This window comes from Vicugna pacos, chromosome 29 (assembly GCF_048564905.1).
Source record: "Vicugna pacos chromosome 29, VicPac4, whole genome shotgun sequence".
Lineage (NCBI taxonomy): Eukaryota > Metazoa > Chordata > Mammalia > Artiodactyla > Camelidae > Vicugna > Vicugna pacos.
Genome location: NC_133015.1, coordinates 717,160 through 741,886, shown reverse-complemented (window position 1 = coordinate 741,886; position 24,727 = coordinate 717,160). Strand labels below are relative to the sequence as shown.

At 41.1% G+C, this 24,727-nt stretch overlaps 1 protein-coding gene and 1 pseudogene across 1 annotated transcript in view; both read right to left on the bottom strand.

Moving 5' to 3' along the window:
- Window positions 1-24,727, bottom strand: part of LOC116277890 (rho GTPase-activating protein 20-like) — a 69,876-nt gene that overhangs the window by 7,460 nt on the left and 37,689 nt on the right. The window contains exons 5-12 of the mRNA XM_072951694.1: window positions 19,886-19,927; window positions 18,905-18,989; window positions 15,957-16,034; window positions 13,729-13,795; window positions 10,646-10,834; window positions 3,293-3,468; window positions 1,753-1,914; window positions 79-188 (exon numbers count right to left, since the gene is read on the bottom strand). Of these exons, the coding sequence (XP_072807795.1) occupies window positions 79-188; window positions 1,753-1,914; window positions 3,293-3,468; window positions 10,646-10,834; window positions 13,729-13,795; window positions 15,957-16,034; window positions 18,905-18,989; window positions 19,886-19,927 (909 nt within the window). The remainder of the gene's footprint in view (window positions 1-78; window positions 189-1,752; window positions 1,915-3,292; window positions 3,469-10,645; window positions 10,835-13,728; window positions 13,796-15,956; window positions 16,035-18,904; window positions 18,990-19,885; window positions 19,928-24,727) is intronic.
- On the bottom strand, window positions 22,391-23,793 carry LOC140690152 (protein-tyrosine sulfotransferase 2 pseudogene; annotated as a pseudogene).

Below are 24,727 nucleotides of genomic sequence, written 5' to 3'. Positions count from 1 at the left end.
ATTACATTAACAGACAAGCTTATAAAATATAAGTTTTTTTAAAGTATTTTTGAGGAATGACCAAATTGGAGTAATTACCTTTGAACTGCATTTATTTTCTCCTCATCATTTCCTTCGTCCATTACACAGACCCAATGATCATAGAGATCTGATGAAAAGATGCTTCCCGGAATACATCGTAGAAAATCCTTACATAGAGGGAAAATTTTTTTTAAATTGTTATTCTACTAATTTGTATTAGAGAAATTAGAAAGAAGGCACTTTATTGGAAAGTTCAGTCCTCCCTTCTTTGGAACACACAGAGCTCTGTGCCAGCCCTCCAGTGATGTGCATACACAGAAAAATATGCTTTGAATTTTTTTCCTAACAAAAAACCAGAGGGACGATGGGGTCTGGACTACAGTGGAAAAGATAAAGGACAAACTGTTTGGACTGAAACCTCCTGTTTGTATATATCTTAGCAAACTAGTGTAACATGGCAGAGTGTGGCAAACCATCCTAATCTTTTTTTTCTCTCTCTCTCTCAAATCACTAGTTAAAAGAAATGCACGAAGGTATCTGTGAGATTCACAATGTGGTAGTCAGTCATCCAGTCATTCTATACATATTTACTCATCTGTGCCAGGCACTGCTTGAGGTGCCAGGAACAGGGTAGTAAATAAAACAAAGTCCCTGGTAATTTAGAACTTTAGATTCCAGTGGCATTGGTGACTAATTCCACCCAGAGGTGTCTGGAGTTTCTCCCTGTATTCTTCATCAGAGGGGAGAAGGCATTCCAGGCTATGGTTGGGCTCTGGGAGCCTGGGGCAGCACCCTCATCCATAATGTATATTAAATAACATGTCCCTGGTACATTATCCTTCCCGGCCTTCAAGACTCCTGCTGAGAGCACTTGTGGGGCCGGGTGTGGTGAAACCAGACTATGACACAAGTAGGATCTGACCAAGGGAGTTTGTTGTTTGACATTTGTTTACAAAAAAGCTTAAAAGTAAACACACTTTGGTCCTGGTCCTATGTTCCTTTCCTTTCTAGGCCAGCACTCTCTGTTGCTTTTGGCATGGTCCCAACAAGCCAAGCTTGTGAAGTCTGATCTCCACCTTAGGAAACTTCAGGCAGAGAAAACCCAATTCCATGTCTAAGCGCTGCACCCATGGCTGACCACCCTCTTGCAAGTTCCTGCTTACAACATGGAGACAGGTGTGCAATGGAGTAATTTTAATTCTTTCTGGAAAATCAAATAGCAGCCTTACATATGTGCTTTACCAAAGGTGATACACAACTTGTGATGTACATGTCGTGTTTCTGTGACTTCATGGAAGCCTTGGGCCTCGGTGCTGCAGTCAGTTGATGAGGTAAGCATGTCTTCCATGAACCTACGAGCTCCTTCAGGGCAGGACCAGACCAGACCCTCGCCTTTCACTGCATACACTCAATGCCAAGCACAGTCACAGTCGTAGCAGGGGGTCATTACTGAAATGTCGCTGTATATCCTATGGCCAAATGTTAGTGAGGGACAAGGGAAGGCCAGCTAACTATAGCTGAGGCTCTAAAATAATTTAAAAGTAAACCTATTTGCATAGACATCTTTGCCACAAGTATTTCTGCTACAAATACTTTTACCACATAGCTAATTGGCTGTGAGAATCTAACTATGATGGTTCTTCGCAGATGGGGATAGCGTTATAATGAGGGAGACCAGCTGTCTTCCCCCAGAGCTCCACTACTGGGGGGACCAAAGGTGTGCGTTCCCACCTTTAAGACAGAGGCTATCACGAAAGCCGATTCACAGTCTAGCTGTACTTCAACTGCGGAATTCAGTTTCTCTTTCAGCTCTCTGCAGGATTTCATGTTGGCCGACTGTCTGAAGATCCCTTTTGTGAGGGGTCCTTTCTGATTAAGGAAGAAAAGCATATCCTATGGCGAAGCAAAGGAAACAATAATCAAAATGGCACTTGACGCAGAAGGAGCCAGAGAACACACAGCTGCCCTCCCCGGCTGCCAGGGGCCGGGGCGGCCCGGCAGGAGGCACTGAAGGGCTGGGGCTGGACGGGCTGCCAGCGGATTAAAGCCAGTTTGTGTGTGTGTGTGTGTGTGTCTCAAAATCTATTTTCTCCCATTTGTTCTTGCTACATTTCAACACTTGCTTTCATGCGACTGTCCTTTTTCAGCGATCCAGTAGTCACTTCAAGGTACCTGTTACCTCGTCTTCCTCCTGTCTCACTATTCTTTGCCCACTGTTCTCTTAATACGAAATCTTATCCCCAGACATGGAAATGTTATTGCCAAACTCAACCTCCACTTGCTTGTCTTTCTTTTCATGCGACTTTACATTTCATCCTACTTCCTGTGTTGCCTTCTTTTAAAATCAGCCTCCAAAATTATCACTTCCCGGAAGCTTTCTCTGTCCCATTCCATTCCGATCTTTTATTTTGCTTCCTTTCCAGCTGCATGTCCTACACTTGCCGAGGAGGAAGAGAGTGGGTGTCGGAGACGTGCAACCCACAGGACCTGAGTCCTAGTTATAGCTCAGACTTGCTGTGTGTGACTTTCAGTAAACTTGAGGGTTTTTTGGGGGGAGTGGGGCTTTAATTTGTAAAGTAGGAATGATGGAGATGGTGATGGTGATGGTGACAGTGACGATGGTGATAACTACCTTCTAACTCTGTTGTGAAGGACAGCAATAAAGTGACTAGACTGTGTCTGGTACTTACAGACATACAGCAGAGCATGAAGTGCCAGGCATCCAGGACGGTGCCTGAAGGGTACTGGACACTCAATAACTGCTGCTTGACAGGGTTCATTTACTATCTTCACTGAAGACCATACACACTCAGTGGCTTTCACCTGATCTGTTCTACATACAAAAGGTAACTAAATGCCAGAGGATGTATCTGCATGCCTAAACACTTAGAATACTAATAAGAAGTGTGAGTTTTAGTCCCTGCTGCTAAGGTGACTGAAAGAGTCATGTTCTGAACAACACAGGGTTCAAGAAAGGATGTGAGAGGAATGTGTGGGATAAAGTGCATTCTCCATCCACAAAGCAGACAGACTCTAGTTTATCTGAGCAGGTTCACGCTGCTCTTTCCTGCCACCAGCAGACGAGACCATCTCTCCCCATCACGTCTGCCTTACGATGCTGCAATAGTTTAGTCAAGATTTGTATTCTTTGAAATAATAATAAAGGTTCTCAGCCAAAGCCATGAGTGTTCACAATTTTTCCATTTGGGGTAGAGTTTCCCTCCAGAGCTCTCCTTTCCTGTTAAGTGTTACAGACCAAAATGAGACTTACCAAGAGAGGTTTGGGTAGATTGTCGTTCTCACAGATATCTGGCAAAGACACTCTGAAGAGCTGTCCCAGCTTTGGAGATGTTGGTGACACGGGCTGGTTGTCCAGGTGGGTGCTTGAGCCCCGCCAGAAGGCCCAGTTAATGACAGATCTTCTTTTAAATGTCTTCTGACCTGAATCTAAGGAAGAAGTGAGATTATTAGTAAACCTAATTTAATTCATGTAATCTTATTTCTATAGTTCCTATTTTATAGTATGCTCAGCATCACGGCTCAGCATTTTATAAGGTAAGGAAACATCAAACACTTGGGTTATTCTCCCCCCCATTTTGGGGATGTCACTGGTCTATGTGCTTGAATTCTGGAACCAAATTTTCAAAGGTGAAAAAGGGGCTCCCCCTTTACTGAACTTACAGCACAAAGCATTTCATACCAACACACAGGCCATTTTAAAGAGGAGACTAAGTGAACAAAAAAGCTGAAGATCAAATTAGACCACAACTCAATAATGACAAAAAGAAAGGAAGAAGGAGGAGGGAAAGGAGAGAGAAGGAGAAGGGGGAGGGGAGAAGGATGAGGAGGAGGAGGAGGAAAAGAAGAGGAAGAAGACCTGGGGGAAGGGGAGGAGGCTTCGCTATGAAGGTGCTCTCTGAGAACAAGAGCGCTCTGCTACCTGATGCCCCACTCTGCTGTTGAGCACAGAGGCAGGAAGCTAACGCTCTGCATTCCCCCCCTTTCTCTCCAACTGCAGACTTTTCATGTATCTTTTTGGTTCCTGACTTTAAAAAGTATGTTCAAGGCAGCATGGATGGATGAAAACATGAGTGAGACTTGCCCTTGCCACGGTAAAGTTTATAATCTTATGGGGGGACAAGACTGGTGATGGGTGGTGGGGGGAGAGCAAGTATATTAATAAATAAAATGTCCTAAGGGAGGAACAAGGCACCAGAGGCATTCAGAAAAACCATGAAGCACATCTCTCTCCCCTTTGGGAGAGAGGGAGCGGTCCTGCAGGCACCTGCATTGGATGTGAATTTTGAATCAACACGATTTCAACAGGTAGAGGATCCAGCATCATCCCTCATGTCTAGTAAGTACTCAATAAACCATTCTCGAAAGTAATTGAACTGAGCAGACATTTAGGTGATAAAAGACAGCAGGAACAAAACAGGCAGAAGAAAGTTCAGTAGTGAATCATGGTTTTGTGAGATCACAGTTCTAAAACAGTTCTGATGCCATCTGCATCTAATTTTAAGACAAAAATGGATGAATCTGCACAGGATCTGATACCTAAAAAGACAGCTGTTTAGGGTCCTTTTTGACCTTTCTGCCACCTACACCTGCTGGCCTAAACAAATACACACAGGTAACAGCTATAAACTCCAGACAACACTTAAATATGTAAGAGCCAACCTGGAGACACTGAAGAGTGACCAAAGGAAGGCACAGAGTGGAGGTAACAGTTTGACACCTGGAAGAAGGGAATGGCATGGCGCTGGGTGAGGTTCCCATTTTTACAGCTTATTCCATGAGCACAGGACCCAGGGTGGCAGGGGTGACTAAAATTTGGAGAGAGACCTGTCCTCTTGTTGGTTTGAAAAAACTATAGAGAATGGAGTTGGAGATGACCACAGCAGCTGGAGGGTGAAGGGGGAACCCCAGGAAGGAGCAGACAGACTAGTGGGAGCCCCAACCCAAATAATGGGCATGAATTCTGCCCAAACCTCTGGCTGATCCCCGAAGCCTGCATTGCGTGGGGCAGATGCGAAAAAGCTCTTGAGGCGAACAGGCCCCCAGGTGGTGCCCACGTAGTCTGACTACATTTTTCACCAGGGACAGTGCATGAAACTGGTCATCACGTTCTGGCTGTGAGACCCTGACACCCAACCATGCTGCCAGAGATGGTGCTTTACCCCTCAGCTCTCTCTGATCATGGGGCAAGAAGGGGATGATCTCGGGGGGGCACTGAGGAGACGATTCCATGGAGGACATGAAGGAGACAATTCCGGGGGGGGGGAACACCAAAGGAGATGATTCCGGGGGGTGGGGTGGGGCACCGAGGAGATGATTCCTGGGGTGGAGGGACACGAAGGGGACAATCTTGGGGGGCGGGGCACTGAGGAGACAATTCCGGGGGGGCAGTGGGGCACGGTCAACAGTGCCCAGTGCTCATTTCAAGCGTTTCATACTGTTTATTTCCTCAGCATAACCAACATAAACCAAATACTAAAAATGCCACGTCGTGGGAAGATAATCAAATAGGAAACATTTTACTGAACAGCATCTAGACCATCATCCACCCCTGGCTTCCTCAGGATACAGGAAGTGCATCATAAATGCTCATACACCCAGGTGTAGAGGTCTTTGTTTCAGGAGTCAGGAGCCCAGCTAGACTCCCACTTCAGATACTTATTTGTGCAAGTTATTTATCCTGCTTCTTCACTTTAAAATGAGAACACCACCTACAGCTCACAGCCTCACTGAGAGAATTAAGTAGGATAATGTTTGAAAAGCATTACTTTGCCCAGGGCACAGGTCCATAGCAGCCTCAAACAGAGCTGCCAAGACACCAATCTCCTCCCCAGAAAGAGGACCTCCTCCCCACATCCATTCTCCACTTGTTTAATAGCCTTCGGGAAGTATGTGGACAGGAAGGAATCCCAGACTCTGCTTAACTAAAGAACTTTCTTCCTGTCCTGACATTCCCCACTCACACCATCTTAAAGAACAGGAAAGGTAGCTGAACCCATTCTTAAATCCAGGAGGGGTCTCCTGTGTGCCAACAAAGCCAACCTGTGCAAATGTTTGTTGAGCATATATGTTGACATATGATGAGTAGTTGTACTCAGTCTAGTTTCCTCACATTTAGTCTGGTTTCATTATTTCTAAAACTATCAGATTTATTTGATTTTTTTTTTTTAGCTTTCATACACTTCTTAGGAAGAATGCTCTATCATAAAGTTATATACTGAGCTATCCTATGCGTGCAGACAGAGGATAAGGCAGAAACTGAGTCCTGAACTTGATTATGAATACTTTCAGCTGCAGCCATGTCTTTTACTATGTACAACATTCAATTTTAGAGCTCATGTTCCCTCTGGGACTGAGAGAAAAGAATCTCATTAAAGTTTACTTTCTTGCAGAACTTTAATGCACAGCTCTTACTTTCCAAATGTCAAAGACTGATGAAAAGACATGCAATTGCTATAAAAACTGTAAGGGAAATGTAAATGCAGGGCCAGTGGAGTTCAGGAAGGCCTAGCATCCCAGACAGCCTGGACAAGGTCCAAGCCGGTGTTTCTCCACACTTCAGTTAGGGAGCTGAATATTAAAAAAGTATAATTCTCAGAAGTTTGTCCTCATAGATTGTTAAAGAATAATCACAACAAAAAACCCTTTAATGAGAGATTTTAGCAAGATGGTGACATAGGAAGACCCTGAACTCACCTCCTCCCATGCACACACCGTATCTACAGCTACCTATGTGACAGTTTTCTCTGGAAAAAAACCTAAAAACTGGCAGAGAGACTGTCACATTGGGAAAATGAGAGGGAAGTGGCTAGAAAAGGCTCAGACAATCTCACCAAAAACCCCACCCCTAGTGCAACAACCCACAGTTGGGAGGGAACTTAAAATCTCCTCAAAACCCGGACCTTCTCCAGAAGGAGTGAAAGGTTTGAACCCCACATAGGTCACCGCAACTTTTAAGGTCTGGCACCTGTGAGACAAACCCCGAAAACATCTCACTTTGAAGGCCAAGAGAGCTCATGCCCAGGAGATCTGTGGGCCATGGTGGACTGGGGAATAGTTCTTAAAGCACTTGTGTGCACACTACCCACCCCAGGGCTCAGAGCAGAAGCAATTCTTTCCAAATCACTGACTTCATGTTAAAGAGACTCATTTCCTAATTTTAAGGCACTGGCCTGAGGGGCAGGGCTGCTGGGATACCCCCCGGAATACACAATGGGGAAAGAACAGTCTCTTCAAAAGTGACATGGGTTCATTTCTGGGCTCTCTGTTCTGTTCCACTGATCCTGATGTCTGTTCATGTACAAATACCATGCTGTTTCAATTACTGTAGCTCTGTAGTATTGTCTGAAGCCTGGGAGGGTTATTCCTCCAGCCTCCTTCTTTTTCTTCAGTAATGATTTGGCAATTCTAGGTCTTTTGTGATTCCATATAAATTTTATTACGATTTGTTCTAGTGGAAAAATTGGAGAGCAGTAAGTGAAAAATGAAACTGGACCACACCATACACAAAAATTAATTCAAAATGGATCAGACGTGAATATAAGACCTGAAATCATAAAACTCCTAGAAGGAAACATGGGGGTAAATTACTTGACACTGATCTTAGCAATGATTTTTTTTTTTTGCATTTGACACCAAAAATGGAAAACAACAAAAGAAAAAATGAAGGAGTACATCAAACTAAAAAGCTTCTGCACAGCAAAGGAACCCATGAACAAAATGAAAAATCAACCTACTTCAATAAGGTGACGGGAGAAAGTATTTGCAAATCACATATCTGATAAGGGGTTAACATCTAAAATACATAATGAACTCATATAACTCAACAGCAAAAAAACAAACAACCCAATTAAAAATAGGCAGAGGATTTGAAGAGACTTTTTCCAAGAAACATATAAAGTTGGCAACCAGGCATGCAATAAGATGCTCAACATCACTAATTCTCAGGGAAATGCAAATCAAAACCACAATGAGATAGAAACTCACACCTGTGAGAATGGCTATTATCAACAGGACACAAATGACAAGTGTTGGTGAGGGTGTGGAGAAACGGGACCCTCACGCACTATTGGTGGGAACGCAACTTGGGGCAGCCACTATGGGAAACAGCATGGGGGTTTCTCCAAAAAGTAAAAATAGTACAACCATATGACACAGCAATTCCACTGCTGGGTATTTATCTAAAGAAAACAAAAACATTACTTTGACATTTAATGACATTTAGTGAACAAGTAATGTCAAACAACTTTCACACTTTTCTTGCTGTCTAAAGTCAAAACAAGAAGCAAGATCTCCATTCTCATAAAAAAATTGTAGTGGATATATTTTTTGAGCTCAAACTACATGTCTAGCAGTATTTACCTACCTCAATGTAAATGCAAAGGATACTTCTATATTTGAAAATCCTTTAACTGTGCAATTGACCTGTGCAAAGGGGAATTTCATGTTTCAAAAGCCTTTAACTTCTACCTAACTTTCAATTGGAAGTGATTAATCTGCAATGAAATGACACGCCAAAAGGCAAATATCAAAAGAAGAATCTAACAAAATTCTACAAATGTCTCTGAAGAGAGAAATATGCTCAATTAAAATTGTATGCTTGTAGCATGGTATGTCAGTATTTGGCAGTACCTACTTGTGTGAAAAGGTATTCTCAAAGATGATGAAATACATAAAACCTCATTACAGATCAGAACACTTTCCATTCAATGGTGATAATTGGAATACTAACATTGCACTTCAATTAAGTGAAATATTATTCCTCCAAAACAATTCAATTCCTCTCATTAGCAGATCTGTACTACACAAAATTGTACTCTATTACTACATATCGAATGTCATCGGTAAAAAACTTGTGAAAATTTGTTTTTCCTCTTGTTATTTAAGTACCTGTGTAATACCATCAATTCTGTCTCTTGATCTGCAAGTTTTACTACCTGGCCCTTTACAGAAAAAGTCTATTGAGCCCTGGTCTAAGTCAGTGGTTTCCAAAGCAGCTGTTCATCAAAATCTTGGATATTAAAAAAATACAAAACTGGTTCACTTGTTAAATTTTTATTTTCACAGGTAGGTTGCCACCATGGGTCTGTAGTCACTCCATTCCCTTAGCGTGAGTCATCTTACAGCTGCAACCAATATCATCCTACTTCCAACAGAGAGAAACAGAGGACTAACACACAGATGATGCCTACAATTTAATTAAGCAAGCTGTTGACAAAGATGGGTAAAATTCTTAGGATTCTTGACCCCTGATTATTTTGGTCAAATCAGTTAAAATAAATTTATTTTACTGACAAGGGACCCAGAGAAATCATTTTGAACAACATGGGTAGAAAGATAGAAGAGTAAAACACCATTTTCCTCAGCTTAGTTATAAAGGTGACATTCCCTTTGTGTCTTCAATGAGTACCAGCAACAGATCTGTCAATAAAACAATTCATTCAACAAATATTTATTGAGTTCAATTTATATATGCAGACACTGTTTCAGGTGCTGAAAACATAGCAGCGAACAAAACAGACTCAACTCTCTGCCTTCATGGAGCTCATGTTTCAGGGGATGGAAAACTGTAATATCTCCATGACACCCCAAAGATGTGGGTAAACAGCCTTAGAGTTCAAAAACTCACTTTAACTCTGTGGGAAAGAGGAAGACTGGTGCAAATGCAGGGTAAGTTTTTATAGCTGGTGTTGGCAAGATGAAGGATTCCTGACCAGTGATTTCAATAAAGTATAAAGTTTGAGGCTAGGTCATCAACCGAAAGAGACAGGGCTGGACATGCATGTGTGGGGGGATGAGCATAAAACAGTGGCCACTGTCCATGGTGTATCCCAGTTCGTTCAGGTTTACAAAAGTAGCTCAAAAAATTCAGCATCGATTTTTGGCTATCCCCCCACCCCCACCTCACACTTTTTGGTATGATACATTTGCTTTTATTTCTATACAATCTTACTTTCAGACTGAGGGTGTAAAGCTCAAACACGGGTTAGGGTAATTAATGATGGTCCTCCTACGTTGAACACCACTTTTTAATCACTCTGGAGTCTTCATTATGGGGAGGGTAACAGATGGCTATGTTCCCAGGGAATTCAGATTAGCTTAGCAGACTAAGGAGAGATTTCTATGGAAATTACCTTCATCTTCACATGATTATCAGTACCAGGATCCAGGTAAGGCACCAGCATCTCCTGACACCCATCACTGACGGCCTTCTTTTAATAATGTGATCATTTAGGGGGAACACACAATGCAACGCATTACAGTACAAAGAAGGCATTGAAGAATCTGCTGCCCTGCCTGGTGCATTTGACTCTGCAGTGGGCATAAGGCTAAAGGGGGAAGGACAGTGAAGAAAGAAAGAACAGACCATATCACAACCAGCTGCTGATTACCCGTCAGTCACCCCTACCGCTGATTTATAAACCCATCTTCTAAAGCTCCATCTTTCCTTTCAAAACACTTAGAAAACTCAAAAGAAAAAAAAACCTCATCTGGCTGGAAGTTTGGGTCTTTGCCTGTATAAAGGCAAAGAACTTTGAAAACTTTGTTTTCAGGAATGAAAAGTTTTGCTAAAAAAAGGCTCTCATGAAAGAGAGAGAAAACTCACCACCCAGTTGTTGGGCCACAGCCAGCCGGCTGGGATTCAAGATGAAGTGGCACTGCTTCTCTTGGGGCAGCTGTTCCATGAGGAAGGGCTCTTGGAGGTTGGAAGGTGTGGGGGAGTCCTTTGACCTCTGCATCAGGAGTGCCATGTCTCGAAGGTGACTCATTTCAATCCCATAGGGGAATTCATGTCCTACACAGAGAAAAATCTAAATGAAGACTTTAGGCTGACTGACACTGTGTCAGTATGAGCATGTGTGCTACAGACTGGAATGTCCTGCAATTTGCTCCTGGGACTTTTGGTATAAAGAATCCTTTTGTTGACTGAGTGATCACCATGCACACTCTTACAGTTGGAGACCACTGTGTAATGCAGGTGGCCCCACCAAAGTAGTTTTTTTGGGGGGGGTTGGTAGAGAGAAGAAACAAAGAGAAAAAAGTCTTTAAAGAATATCTTGTTTGGGAATGCACAGGTTAGTTTGTGAGTTGCATCATGTTGACTTTTCCTATGTTCACATCTGAGAATACTGAAAGGCATTCTAGTTTCTCCTTTGACACTACCTATCTCTGTAAATCTTCAGCAAATCCTTGACCTCTCTCAGCCTTAAATTCATGATTTAAAATATTTATCCTACCCATCACACAGTATTATAAGGATCAAATAAGTAAAATTTAGTGGTTAATAGTATTTAAATACGAAGGGCAAATAACCATATATTTCAAAGATCATTATTATTACTATTATTCAATATAAGATATCTACCTGAAAGAAGACATTTTATACTGTTTATTAGTTATAGACACAATTAGAGTTACTCAAGGGCTGGCTTGTCTGACTTATGCTTTCCCTCCCACCATGCCACTCTGAGGCCGTTATTCACAGACAACAGTTAGAAGGAAGACTACGGGGTATGAGAGACACAAAAACAAGATTCAAAAAGGAGTTTTCAAACTAGAAAAACTAAACCCTGGACATCTGACTGCTATATAAGTTTTTGATCTTTAGTACGCTGAGTAATTTCATTTTCTCAATTCTTAAGTACCATTGTGCTGTAAATTTGTTTACTTTTTAAGTACAGAGAGTAAGGTCTCTTCCATTCCAGACTTATCACTGAATCTAATTCAGTGAACTTTTCCTTTTCATCTTGCATAGGCATATAGTGTCAATGTTTCATTGATATTAAGTACTACAGCAATTTTCAGGGACTAAGGCAGAAAAATAAAAAAAGACTTCTACAACAGCAATAAAACAAAATTGATTTACCAAAATAGCCAGTAGCTAATCCACAACTGAAATTTGCAAGGTGCAGTAAAATATACAATGGAGAACTGCTGCTAAGTAACAACCATGTCCCATATCCTATTTTTTTTTAGTGAGTTAGAAATGAAGCTTCATGTTGTTTTAAGCCTGACAGTTATTATCTACATAGTTTTAATTAAATTAATATATTTTATTAAAACAACTATTTTAAGTACTTATTTGACTTTTCATCACAGCTTTAATTGTTGCTCATTGACTTTTACACAAACAACAACATTAAGAAATAAACTGGTGTCCAACAACAGGTGACTGGATAAAGAAGATGTGGTATATTTATACAATGGAATACTACTCAGCCATAAAAGATGACAACATAATGCCATTTGAAGCAACATGGATGCTCCTGGAGAATGTCATTCTAAGTGAAGTAAGCCAGAAAGAGAAAGAAAAATACCATATGAGATCACTCATATGTGGAATCTAAAAAACAAAAACAAACAAACAAAAACAAAGCATAAATACAGGACAGAAATAGACTCACAGACAGAGAATACAGACTTGTGGTTACCAGGGGGGTGGAGGGTGGGAAGGGATAGACTGGGATTTCAAAATTGTAGAATAGATAAACAAGATTACACTGTATAGCACAGGGAAATATACACAAAATGTTATGATAACTCACAGAAAAAAAAATGTGACAATGAGTGTGTGTATGTCCATGAATGACTGAAAAATTGTGCTGAACACTGGAATTTGAAAGAACATTGTAAAATGATTATAAGTCAATAAAAAATGATTTTAAAAAAAAGAAAAGAAATAAACTGGAAATGTAGGGAATTTTTTGTCCTCAGCTATGTGCATGATGGCTTGCTTTAAAGCTTGAGAATATACATTTCATAGAAAAGTTTGGATTTAGATTATTCAGATCACTTGAAACCTGAATTACACTGTAGTGATCTCACAGGTAAATGAAAGGATTACATGAGATAACTCATGTGATATGCTTTGCATAATGGTAGGCAGATAGCAAGCATTTAAAAATCATTAACAGAAATCGTCATCATCATCAATGTCATCATCTCAAGATTTGCTTTAGATGCTGTCCCTTATTTTAATTTCCCTATTTCCATTAACTATACTGAAGGACTTCACTGATCAAGAAATATTTTTGTAGCTAAATGATTTAAATAAGGTAAGATGTGACCTATTTTCCAGTAATTCCTCAAAACAGGTGCTGGGAAATTTGGCTAGAGAAATAGCAAAGTAGTTAGTTGGTAGGGTAGTACCTATTGCTAAATAAGTCAATAAAGATTTTTAGGAATCTAAATGGTTTAGTTTCATTTTCTTTTTTGATGCCTAGCAAAGATCTGGGTACAGGGCAGGTGTTCAATACTCACTGATAGATTAAGAGGCATGACTGGATCACAGAAGGTTTTCTATAGAGGCAAACAGTAGGAAAAGGAAAGGAGATTCAAGAACTAAATATGAAAAATAAATATACAGGGAAAATGGAATTCCAGCACATCTTGCTTTCTCTTAGAAAGAAATTTTTAAAAGGTGTGACAAAAATAGGTCTATTTGTAAAGTGAAAAAAAAATGAAAGGAAAATTTACATTTCTCTTCCCCTCTACACCACTGGTTGCTTGAATGAAGAGCTATCATTTATCTGCACATAAGACATACTTGATATATATATTTGTTAAATGAATATTACATGGGATTTATTATTTAATAGTATTTAAATTTAGGATCATATTACCAATTCTCTGAGACATTTAGAACTATAATTAAAACACAATCCATCTTATATTTTCACAGAAACTTACCAATAAGTGGGTATGGTGCCTCCTCTTTGCCGGAATTTACCCAACACTTGTACTCTTTCTCAGAGCCCTTGGAGATAAAAGAATTAACAATCATTCTCTCACACTTGGTAACTGAACAAAGACATATTTTTTGTCATTTCTATGTTTTGCAAAAACATAGGGCCACTATAAATGCTTTCATGGTTCAAGGGGGTGATATGGTTTTTGAAGGTGGCAATGCTGATTCCTACAACCCATCTCTCCTCTAACCCCTAACAGAGGATTCAGAAATCTTGGCCTTTTCCCCTAGTGATGATGAGGGATCCACGAACTTCAGTGGAATCAGGCTCTCAGTATTATGGGTAGCCCACAGAATGGGAAATCACATACACGCCCTTTTGTAAAGTAAAAAACAAAAAAAAAAAAAACCCAAAAAACCAAAAACCTTCCTGGTTTACTAAAAGGTTAATTGATCTTATTTAGAGTCCTGACTTCTGTTAGGTCTCTGCACTAGAATTAATCTCCAATGTGCCCCTGTAAAGACAACCTTGTTATACAGAAAACCACAACACTGCTGTGTCTGTGATGAAAAAGTAAAATCTCAGAGGCTGATTATTAACTCAGCTGCTCCTGAGTGGAAAGAAAAGACTGACCAAGGGGCTCTGAGGAGACAGGTAGTTGGCACAGTGTACGCTGGCTTTATTTTGGGCAAGTCCAGTCCTGGGGACAGAAAGGACAAGAATTCTGTCTAGAGAACAGGCCCAGTTATGGGAAACAATGAAACTGTTCACTAGCAGAATTACAACCCAGTAATACTAAAAATCCCATTTGAAAGAAATAATACCAAATTATACGGACTTTGCTGTATCCTCTAGAAGAGGATAAAGCAAAAATGTTTAAAATGAAGTCAGAACAGAATGGCAATATTTAATATTCTTGCCTTTATCTTCTGATTAAGAATCATGACTCTGACCTTATAATGAAGGGAACAGGCTAGGAGACTATCCTGCCAAGTCCCCTCCCCTACTTTGTCACTTTCTTTCCTATCCTCTAGTCAAACATTTTTATTGCAAACAGGAAGAGCAATCTAGTAAAAATCCTTTCTTTTCATGTAGGGTAGCATACACATTAATAATTCCTTAGAGCAGTATAACCAGAGAGACTCAATTCCTAATTCCACACTGAATAGAAATACTTTTGGTGTGATGAAACTGATCACTTATCCAAAAGAAAAGAATAAATAAGAAAATGAGTCATGTCATTAATTAACCTCCCTTCCTTCCCTCAAGCTACTCACTCTCTTCCAATGTATAATTCTATAGGCTCAGAAATCTATGCAGAGGGGCCTGCTTTACTCAGTGCATATATATTTAATTATACCTTAAATATATTTCTAAATTGAACTAAAATATATCAGGTATCTTATTCTAAATTTTAGTTCTTTCTTAAGGGTTTAACAATAGCAATGTGTACAAGCAAATCAAAATACTTAAAACTATGACATATCTTAAATATATGTCATGTCATGTCATAGTAACACTGTGTCTTCATATTTATAGAGAATCTCACGCAAGAAATGGTATTGTCCAAGTGTTTCCTCTAGCATCCATCCTTTTGAAAGTCACTCACTTTAATACAAGGACCCACTGCGTGGTGTTTATACACTGGTAAGGAGGAGATGGGACTCCCCAATGCTCTTTCCCTTCCTCATCCTCAAACATTCCAATCTTCTCCACTAACAAATTGTGGTGTGTGTACTAAAGGTCTTCAAATCCATGATCTAATTCAAAGCTTATGTTTTAATTTACCAGTTCATCAGAGGCATCATCCTTCTTATCCTCTGAAACTGTAGCCAGTGAATATGGTTTCTAGCTATATATTCTTTATGTAAAAATTCCATAGAGTAAATCCTTCAGAATTCAGCATCCGAGAATGAATTGAATTTTGGGATAATAAAGAGAATAACAGATAACAAAGATGAACTAAGAGAGGAAACAGGGAAAGAATAGTCATACAATGACAAGTGGGGAATGGGGAAGGTGGTTATTAAGAATCTTATACAACAAACAAACAAAACCCTCAAAAAGAATAAAAAAATCTACTGTCCCTATTTTCTACATTTTTGGGGACAAAGCAGAACTTTAGTATCTCTAGTAATCAGCTGTCTTATGATGGAAGGGATAATATTTACATGAATCTAAAATATCAAAGTTTGTTTTTAATTAAGAATGTCTAGCAGAGTAACTTACAGTTATTCCTAGCATTGGTAGGGAAGCGTTGATAACGTCATTTGCAGTATCTGTATTTGTTACTGTTATAGTTTTAGACTGTAGGAAAAAAAAGAAATAGAAAAACACAGCTATAAATAGAGAATTTTAAAACAGGTGAACAAATGATTATCTACAGGCAAATCTTAGTTTAAAGTGTTTATAGAGTAAAGCACATGGCCTAAGGAGAACACAAACCCTTGATTATAATTTATTTTCATTCTATTATATATGATGCCTTTTAATACAGCATCTCTTTCTCTTAAAATAAAGAATATGTGGCTCAAAGAATATAAGACCTTAAGCCAGACAGAAAAGGAATAAAATATTTCAGAGAGATTACATGAATCACCCTCCCAACCAAAAGAAAAAAAATCAGTGAGGCTGATCATGCAGCCCATGATCACTTCCATAATGCAACATGTCAGTAAAGAGGGGACTGAGCTTGATTAATTCCTATTTCTTCTTGTGTACTGTTTTCACAGTGTGGGTTTTTATTTCTTTGCATGGTAAAAAGTCAGTTTAGGTAAAATCAGAACTAGAACTGGTCACAAAAGACATTTCAAGTTTAGCATTAAAAAGCCCCACTGTTTATTGAGCACTTTCTCTATGTCAGGCACTGCGGCTACTGAGATTTTCATTTCTGAAATCTGGAGAGGCCTTAAAGCCAATGAGTCTAGTGAAGAGACTGAACATTTCAGAAAGCTCAGGCCTGTTACCAGCTTTGCCATTGAACAGGGTATCTGTAACAGCTCTGTGCTAAGCCACAGTGAGAAATGACTATTTAAAAGTACAGTTCACAACAAAGAGAATAACAAGATTCTGAAATGTCTATAAAGTTCACTGAATTCCAAGACATTACTTAAATATAAGACAATGCTATGCTATAAAAAATAAGTATTTACTATAGGTAGGTTCTACATGTTACAATGATCAGATAAATCAGTAATTAGGGCTGTGTCCCCGACAGGGCTTAAATGGCACAGATAATGCAGCATAAATGGAAACAAAATGATGTATAAATATGAAGCTAAGTGAAAGCCACTGATAACTCATCACTCATCCGTCTGTTATAGAGCATTTCTTCTCTATGAGCCAATTACTTGACATGACAAATTGCTTAAATTTGTTAACTGATTTCAAATTGTGTTCCTTGCAGCTCCAAGGTTTATGCAGAAGTGTCTCAGAACCCAGCAGGGAGGGCTCAGTGTTCACCTTCTACCAGAATGGCAGAGATGTTTTTGCAAACTTGAGATAACTATCATGAAAGGCTTCTGCTTTTTTCCTTTAAAGTCTGAAAAACCTCTCCATTTCATATAAAGAAACACTCAATATAAAACCTTTTGTAAAGTGAAGCATCTATCCTGTAATACTAATAATCACTCGCAATCTATCTGGTTTCTAAGACGAAGATTTGTCTTAATATTAGAGACATCTGCTCAAAACAGTAATTATAGGATGTGTATTTTTCCCTGCATGCCTCTCTGGTAGACAAAACAAATGAATTTTAGCAGATAAGTTTTCTTTGGCTAGTACATAAAATAAAGAGGCAAAACTGAAAATGTGGCTGTTTTTTCCATATAGCAGAAGTCACTAGCAGGTGGCACATAACTGAAGGCCAAGGAGAAAGAACACTCTCGGACATGCACTCCTGCTTGGGGGAATCACTCTTTCTGGCAGCAGGGCTGCCCAAAAGGAGAGTGTTGCCCTGAAACAACTTCAGAGAGCAAAGGACAGTGTGTCACACCATCGTGGACTTCACCAGGGTCTAGTGATAGGACAGAGCACCCAACCCGACCACAAACAATATGATAAAATATAAAGCTAAGTGAAATCCACTGGTAACTCAACCACTCAAGTTTTTATGGTGTGAGGCTGCACAGACCTTCTGTAGCAAAGCAAGGGGCAGAAAAAACACCGCCATTTTCCTGCTGGCCTTCGTTCAGGGGTTATGGCAGCTGGTTACACTCAGGATTTTCATGGAAAAACACCTTGAAATTTTTTTAAACAGCTGCAGTGTATGGAAAGTGTGTCCTTGAGAAAAAACTGGTTTTAGAAGAGAAGTGAAAGAAGAGAAAAATTTGAGTATTTCCCTGAAGCAGTGACATCTGGCACTCGTATCAGAACTTTGCATAACTTTTGCCCAAAATATAACTGTTTCGTACTACATATCTGTCCACACACAGAACTACTCTGTGTGGTCTGGAGCTCCTGTGACGTGTGACAATCCACAGTATCACAGAAATATTCATGTTTCCGTTTTGCTCATCGTTGATAACATCGCGGCACTTTGCTGTATTTCAGTCATCACATTCCACATAATGACTAGGGCTAAATAGACTGAATTTTTTTCTTGACCAGCATGATAATAACTATGAGGAAGAAACATGCTGATCCATTAAAAATACCATCTCTCCCAGCTCATCCATTTATTAATAACCTGAGGGATTCAATCCCTAAAAACTCAAAGAATGGAGAACTTTCAGAAACCACTCTCTCCTTATCTCTACTTAAGTAGTGACAAATTGGAAAAAAGTTCCTTAATACTAATAGGAAATATCTCCTTATGGAAATGGCTTTACATCAAGCCTCTGCAGCGGCTTTTGGATGGACCCAGAGAAGCACGGATGCCAGAGGAAGGCAAGAGACACCTGACAGGCAATATCCTTCCAAGCATCAATGTTCAACACTGTAGTTAACAAGAATTTCTCTTGTTTCATTTTCTCTAGGGTTACTTGTCACTCATACAAAGATATACATACACCCAGGAAAATGCACTTCCCCACATGGTATTTCTAAATGCCTACCTTCCGTAGACTGTACACAGTCTGTCTGTCTTTCTGTCTACCTGCCTGTCTCTCTTTTATCCATGGCACTCTGCCTTATGTAGGGACCTGGAACTTAATTTTTTCTGGCTTAGAAACACTTACACAGGTGCAATTCCCAACATCCTGGGCGACGACTCGGAGCGGAATGCTCTTCGGGTAGTCCTTCTCTTTCTCTAGATTGATGTATCTAATCAAATGCAACAACAACCCAAAACAACACGGAGTCAGATGGATTTTGCTAACGGCTTATTTTGAAATCAATCTATTTTTGCTAATATTTTTCAATATACTTATATGCTGTTTTTTAAAAGACAGATGGAAAAACTCAGCAAAGTCAGATTACATTATGGGTTGGAAGATCACTTTAAAAATTCTCAGGACATTAGGCATGTGCACAAAAAAGAACAGAGAAGGTCCATTCCAAGCGAGGGTCAGGTTAAGGCACCTCTGGGTGATGTTAAGGCAGCTTCCCTGCCTTCCCTGGGCACACCCAGAACCTAGCTCATCGGCACAGAAGCATTTATAACACTTTATTAGATCAAACCAAAGCAGTGGCCTTTCCCTTCTCACTGAGCTCTCCAGGGGAGTGTGCATCTTGGTTATCTCCACTGCTTGGAAAGGGGCAGCAGGGAGGAAGGGGGAAGTTCCACAGGAATCAGAGATGGATCTAAATTGACCATTTTAGTCTGTATGCTCAGAGGTAGGGATAATAATTGAATTCGGAGGTGCTCAGCAGAAAACCCTCCATGTGTGGAAACTTAATACACGCTTTGAGGAAACTGTGAGCTGCAAGTGACATGTTGGAGACAAAGAAAGTGATGGGAGAGATTATTAACTAAATTCTGTCTAACATGATCCAGACCTCAATGTTCTCCTTCCTAGAAAGTAAGAAGTACATGTAATGAGAGAACATTATTTACAGCACATAGTTTGGCATACAGTCTAAACCTCAGATTATTCTGAGGACAAACGAACAATTTCCACTAAGGGAAAGAGGAATAGTTTGGGGCACATCCCTGCAGAGAAGAATTTAATCGTTTAACTACACCTGAAAGATTAAAAATATGTATACTGAAAAAATACCTCTGAAGGAGAGAGAGCCATTTGCCCTTTTGTTCTGGAGAACTGCAATGAAAGAAAATGGGAGAGAACAATTAAACCGCATAGAACACTTATCCTAACAAATTAAGAGCATCAATCCAGACAAAATATCAGCAGCCCATTGTTGCTGACGGGGGTGCACGGTACTGCTGCAACCCTGGGCAAAACTGTGTTCTGGAGAACCCAGAACTGAAAATCCCCGTTAGGAAAAACTACACAGTCAGGTTTTAGTTTTTAACTAAAACCTCTTGGAAGGATCCAAGAAAGATCCACTTTCTTACTTTATGGCTCTGTTACAAGTAATATCCTTATAGTGGAAAAAGTACTTGATTTGGAATTCCAACACCTGGCTTCAAAAATATATGCAAGACGTATTATCATGGGCAAATCACTTAACATCTCTAAGCTTCGGTTTCCACATCTGTAAAACTGGGCTAATTATCTCAAGAGTGTTTTTGTAGCTTTAAGTGTCATGCAAACAGAAAATATGCTTAATTTGAGATTAAAGAGATTAAGGAGAAATTTGGCATACTGATGGAAATATCTTGGCTCAGAAACCAGTTTGCTGTCAGTAAAGGAAACATTTATTTCTCTATACATATGGCAGAACTATAATTCAGTAATTTAGTTCATAGAAAACTTATTCTTAATTACTGTAATCTTCTGATTAACATCAACTTATTTACAACTAAATTACTATTGATTAATAATTTTTCTGAAGTCACTGCTGTATTTAATTCTTAAAGTTAAAAATAATTTAAAGTTTATTTCTACATAGTCTTGTTACTCAGTAGCTTTTAAAATCATATTTCTAATCTTCAAGAAGTTGGAAACCTCAATTACTTTCTTGCTCCAGAAAAAATACACTTAACAATATTTGTAACTTGTTCCTAACTCTGTTGTTTAACAATTTTCTCCATGAGCAATCTCCCAGGATTGGTCATCAGAAAGTTCATTATATCTCTTTGCCACTGACAAATTTTCATCTTTCTTAGTCCCTTACAACCTTTGATGCCTTCTCCTTTTCCGAACAGAAGATTTTCTAAGTTCATTTATGTCAAATACTGCATTTATTTGGCAAAAAAAAAATCTATTTTGAAAAAATTAGGTTTTTCTTTAGACTTGTACCTTTTTCAAAGCAATTAAATAAAACTGTCCCTTTAAACAGTCAGTATTGTAAACCTTGAACTTGTTATTGACATATAAGATACACAGAGAGAACTTGTACAATGCTTAATTGTCCAGCTTGAAGAATTTTCACAAATTGAACACACCCCGTTTGACAGGCTCCCAGAGTAAGAAACAGAAAACCACCTTGGAAGGTTTCCTTGTGTTCCTTTTCAGGCACAAGTTCCTACTATCCTGACTTCTAATACAACACAACAGTTTTGTGTATTTGGGCATTTTATATAAATATAACCATATAGCACGCAAAGTTTCATACCCGACTTCTTTTGTTTAACATTGTGTTTGTGAGACGTATCCATTTTACTGCATGTGGTTTTAGCTCATTCATCCTCAGTGCTGCTTCGTGTTCCATTGTTTGAATATATAGCATACTTTACTTTAAAATAAGCAAATTATGAACAAACAAATTAATTCACTGAGATTACTTTGGTAATCTTCTTGCATTTTCCCCTAGCTCTTGCTCTATGCAAGAATTCTCCTTCCCTAGTAATTCCTAATCTCAGGCATTTTTGTAGAACTAAAACCAGAAATACTCCCAAATCAAGGTTATTTCAGCGTTTCATAAACGTCTAAGACAAGAGCCAGGAGAGAAGCAAGCAGTGTATCTTAGAGAAAGAAAAAGGAGAAAATAGTCTGGGAAGATCCCTTCAAATTTGGGAGGTGATTAAGAGTACCATTCCAGAGAGTTAGCTGGGAACTATGTGCCATTCAGTTGAGGTGCCTAAGGAAACAGAAGACCCTGGAGGAAATGGTTATAAGGAGCAGGTGCAGAGGCTTCTTCCTAGGCACCAAGGCATTAAAAAAATCGTTGTTTTCTCTATTCCTCAGATTGGACAATTTCTATCAATGTACCTTCAAATTCACTGACTCATTTCTCTTTCATTTCCATTCTGCAACTAAGGCTACAGGGGGGATTTTTAAAAATTTAAGATATTACAACTTTAGATCTAGATTTTTCATTTGGCTTTTACAAATATTTTCTATTTCTCTGCTTAGCTTTCCCATCTTTTCATTCATTTTAATTGGCTTCTCCCTTTACCCACTGAGCATAGTCATAAGAGCTGCTTTAAAGTTCTTTTTTTTTTCTTTTGATTCAAATAATATATATTTTTTTCCTCTGTGAAACTGAGTAGAACTGAGGAGGAATCAAAGAAAGCCTCATATATTAAATTCTTAAATAGATTCTCTGAATTCAAAAGTTAAGAGTTAACGGGAGAGGCACAGGTGGCGGGCCTTGTCCTGGCAAACAAAGTCACCACGGTGGTCCTGCAAATTAAGGAGGATGGCAAACCCCTTTCTTCAAAAGAAAAAGTTCTCTAGGGGGAAACATATAAAATATTTAAGTTTCAAAAGCCAAACTCTTCCACACTGTTGCTTCTCTACCCCGGAGTGTCCTAAGATAGAGTGTTTTAAGGTTAAGTTTTCAATGTTCAGCTTTTTGCAAATATATGCAAATACATTTCTCACGAGCAGTCCTGATTTGGCGATTAACAGCAAGCAATATGCTTGGATTAGAGGTCCGATTTCCACTCGAATGCAGTTTCTTCTCTTCCGGCAACAAAGCCATTTGCAGAGATCCGGAAATCGTGAGTTTCCTATGTGGGAGGAGGTACTGTTCTGGTTCACCTGAAAATAGCCCTTCAGATTGGCTGGTGTTTTACAGTCCCCTTTCAAGACCCTGTGTGTGTTGTTGACGACAATGGGGTCGGGACTGCCGTAGCTGGGTGGGTTTGCATAGGGGTCGTAGCCGGGCCGAGCCAGCATGGGGGCGACCTGGGCCATGTCCCTAATCACATCCCTGGGGATGTGGCCGGTCCACTTGGAGAGAGCTTCCAGGCTCACGGGTTTGATGACCTGGTCTGTGGACCGCTCAGTCTTGGACAGGGAGACGCCCCCGGGCTTGCCGATGAGGTTCTCGTGGTGCAGGACGCTGTCACTCCAGGCGATGCCGAGGAAGTCGAGGATGCGCTTGAGGGAGCGCCGGGGGTACAGCCCCAGCCGCTCGTAGTACACGGGCAGGCACTTGTCCTTGCCCACCTCCATGCACTGGGCTTACATCACCTCGATGGCCTTGTTCCTCTTGGTGAGGCAGTCGCGGTAGCTGCTGAGGTGATCATGGAGTGCACGGAGGCCTGACTGTCCCGCACCATCAGCAGGAATTTGGAGTTGGGGAACAGGAGCGACAAGTAGACGGATGACTTGAGCGTGAAGGGGTCCTTGTTGCAGAGGACGCGGGCCGGCTCACCGTGCTTGGCGATCACCTCCAGGATGAAGGCCTGCATGGCGTCATCCAGCACCTCGTCCGTCACGCCCGCCTCGTCCAGCCGCAGCTTCTCCCGGCCGGACTTGGACCAGGCCTGGCGCATGGCCAGCACGCGGGGAATGATGCGGGTCTCCTTGCCGCAGCGCACCTCGGGGTGGGAGTCCAGCATGGCGCGCGTCAGCGTGGTGCCGCTCCGGGGCACGCCCCCCACGAAGATAAGCAGCACGGCCTCGCCGTAGCGGTACTCCACGTGGTCCGCGCCCACCATCACCAGGTCCTCCTGCTCCGGCTGCATGGTCCGTCGGGGGCCCAGCGGGCCCCCCAGCACCGCCCGGCACTCCAGCACCTGCTGCCCAAGCTGGACCGCCAGCACCGGGGCCAGGGCGAAGCCAGCTGCCAGCAGTGCCCTCCGCACCGACAAGCGCATGCTGGGCCTGGGGCAAGGGGCGTGCTTCAGCAACAGGTCAGAGGGAGGCCCGCGGGGCTCGCATAAGTTTCGCTTGAGACTGATCCTTCATTTGGCTACAGGACTTCAAAACCAAGCACTGAGTGGCGTTTTTACGTTCACTGAGCACGTACCCTGCTCAAGCTTATTCTAGGCACCATTTAGCGGGGTCCTCTCCACCACCTCGGGTAGGGATGCCCTGCGCCCAGCAAGCAGCTCAGAGCGAAGTGGCAACTTGCCCAGGATTGCACAGCCAGAGCGGCAGGCCTGGGTCAGAGCAGGCTGAGGCCAAGCTGGTCACTGTCCTTTGACAGGACTGGCGAGGGGCCCATCTCTGCCACTGGGAGAAAACGGCTCAAAGCGGGCAGGTCAGCTGTGAGTAGGAGACAGCAGAGGCCTGGAGAGCGGCTTGAGAAGCAAAAGCAGGGCGACTTGGCGGAGGGAAAGCAGCTGGGAACCTCCCCTAGGCACACTCTTCCCTGGGCTCTAGCCTTCGCAGCTGCTGCCCAAGACTGTCCATCGGCTGAGCCCGTGCGAGGCGCGCCGAGAAAGCGCCGAGCGCGCAGCGACTGGCTGCTCGCCAGCCTCCCGGCCGGCGGGGGGGGGGGGGTGGGGGGGATGCCCGCGCTGGGGGCGGGGCCGCCTAAAGTTCTTTTATGGTAATTCCAACATATGAATTATCTGAGGGCTGGCTTTTATTTATTATCTTTTCCTCTCTAGGTTTTTCATATGTTAAGAAATTTTAGATTGCATTCTGGACATTAGGAATGCTTTGTTTTGGAGACTCTGAGCTTTGTTATATTTGCTAAACACTGTTGATGTTTTTGTTTTAACAACTAACTTTATTAGACTCAAGCTGAAAACTTTCTCTCACCTGTGTTGAGCAGCACCTCTGTTCAATTTTTTCAGCCTTAGTTCCAGACTGCTT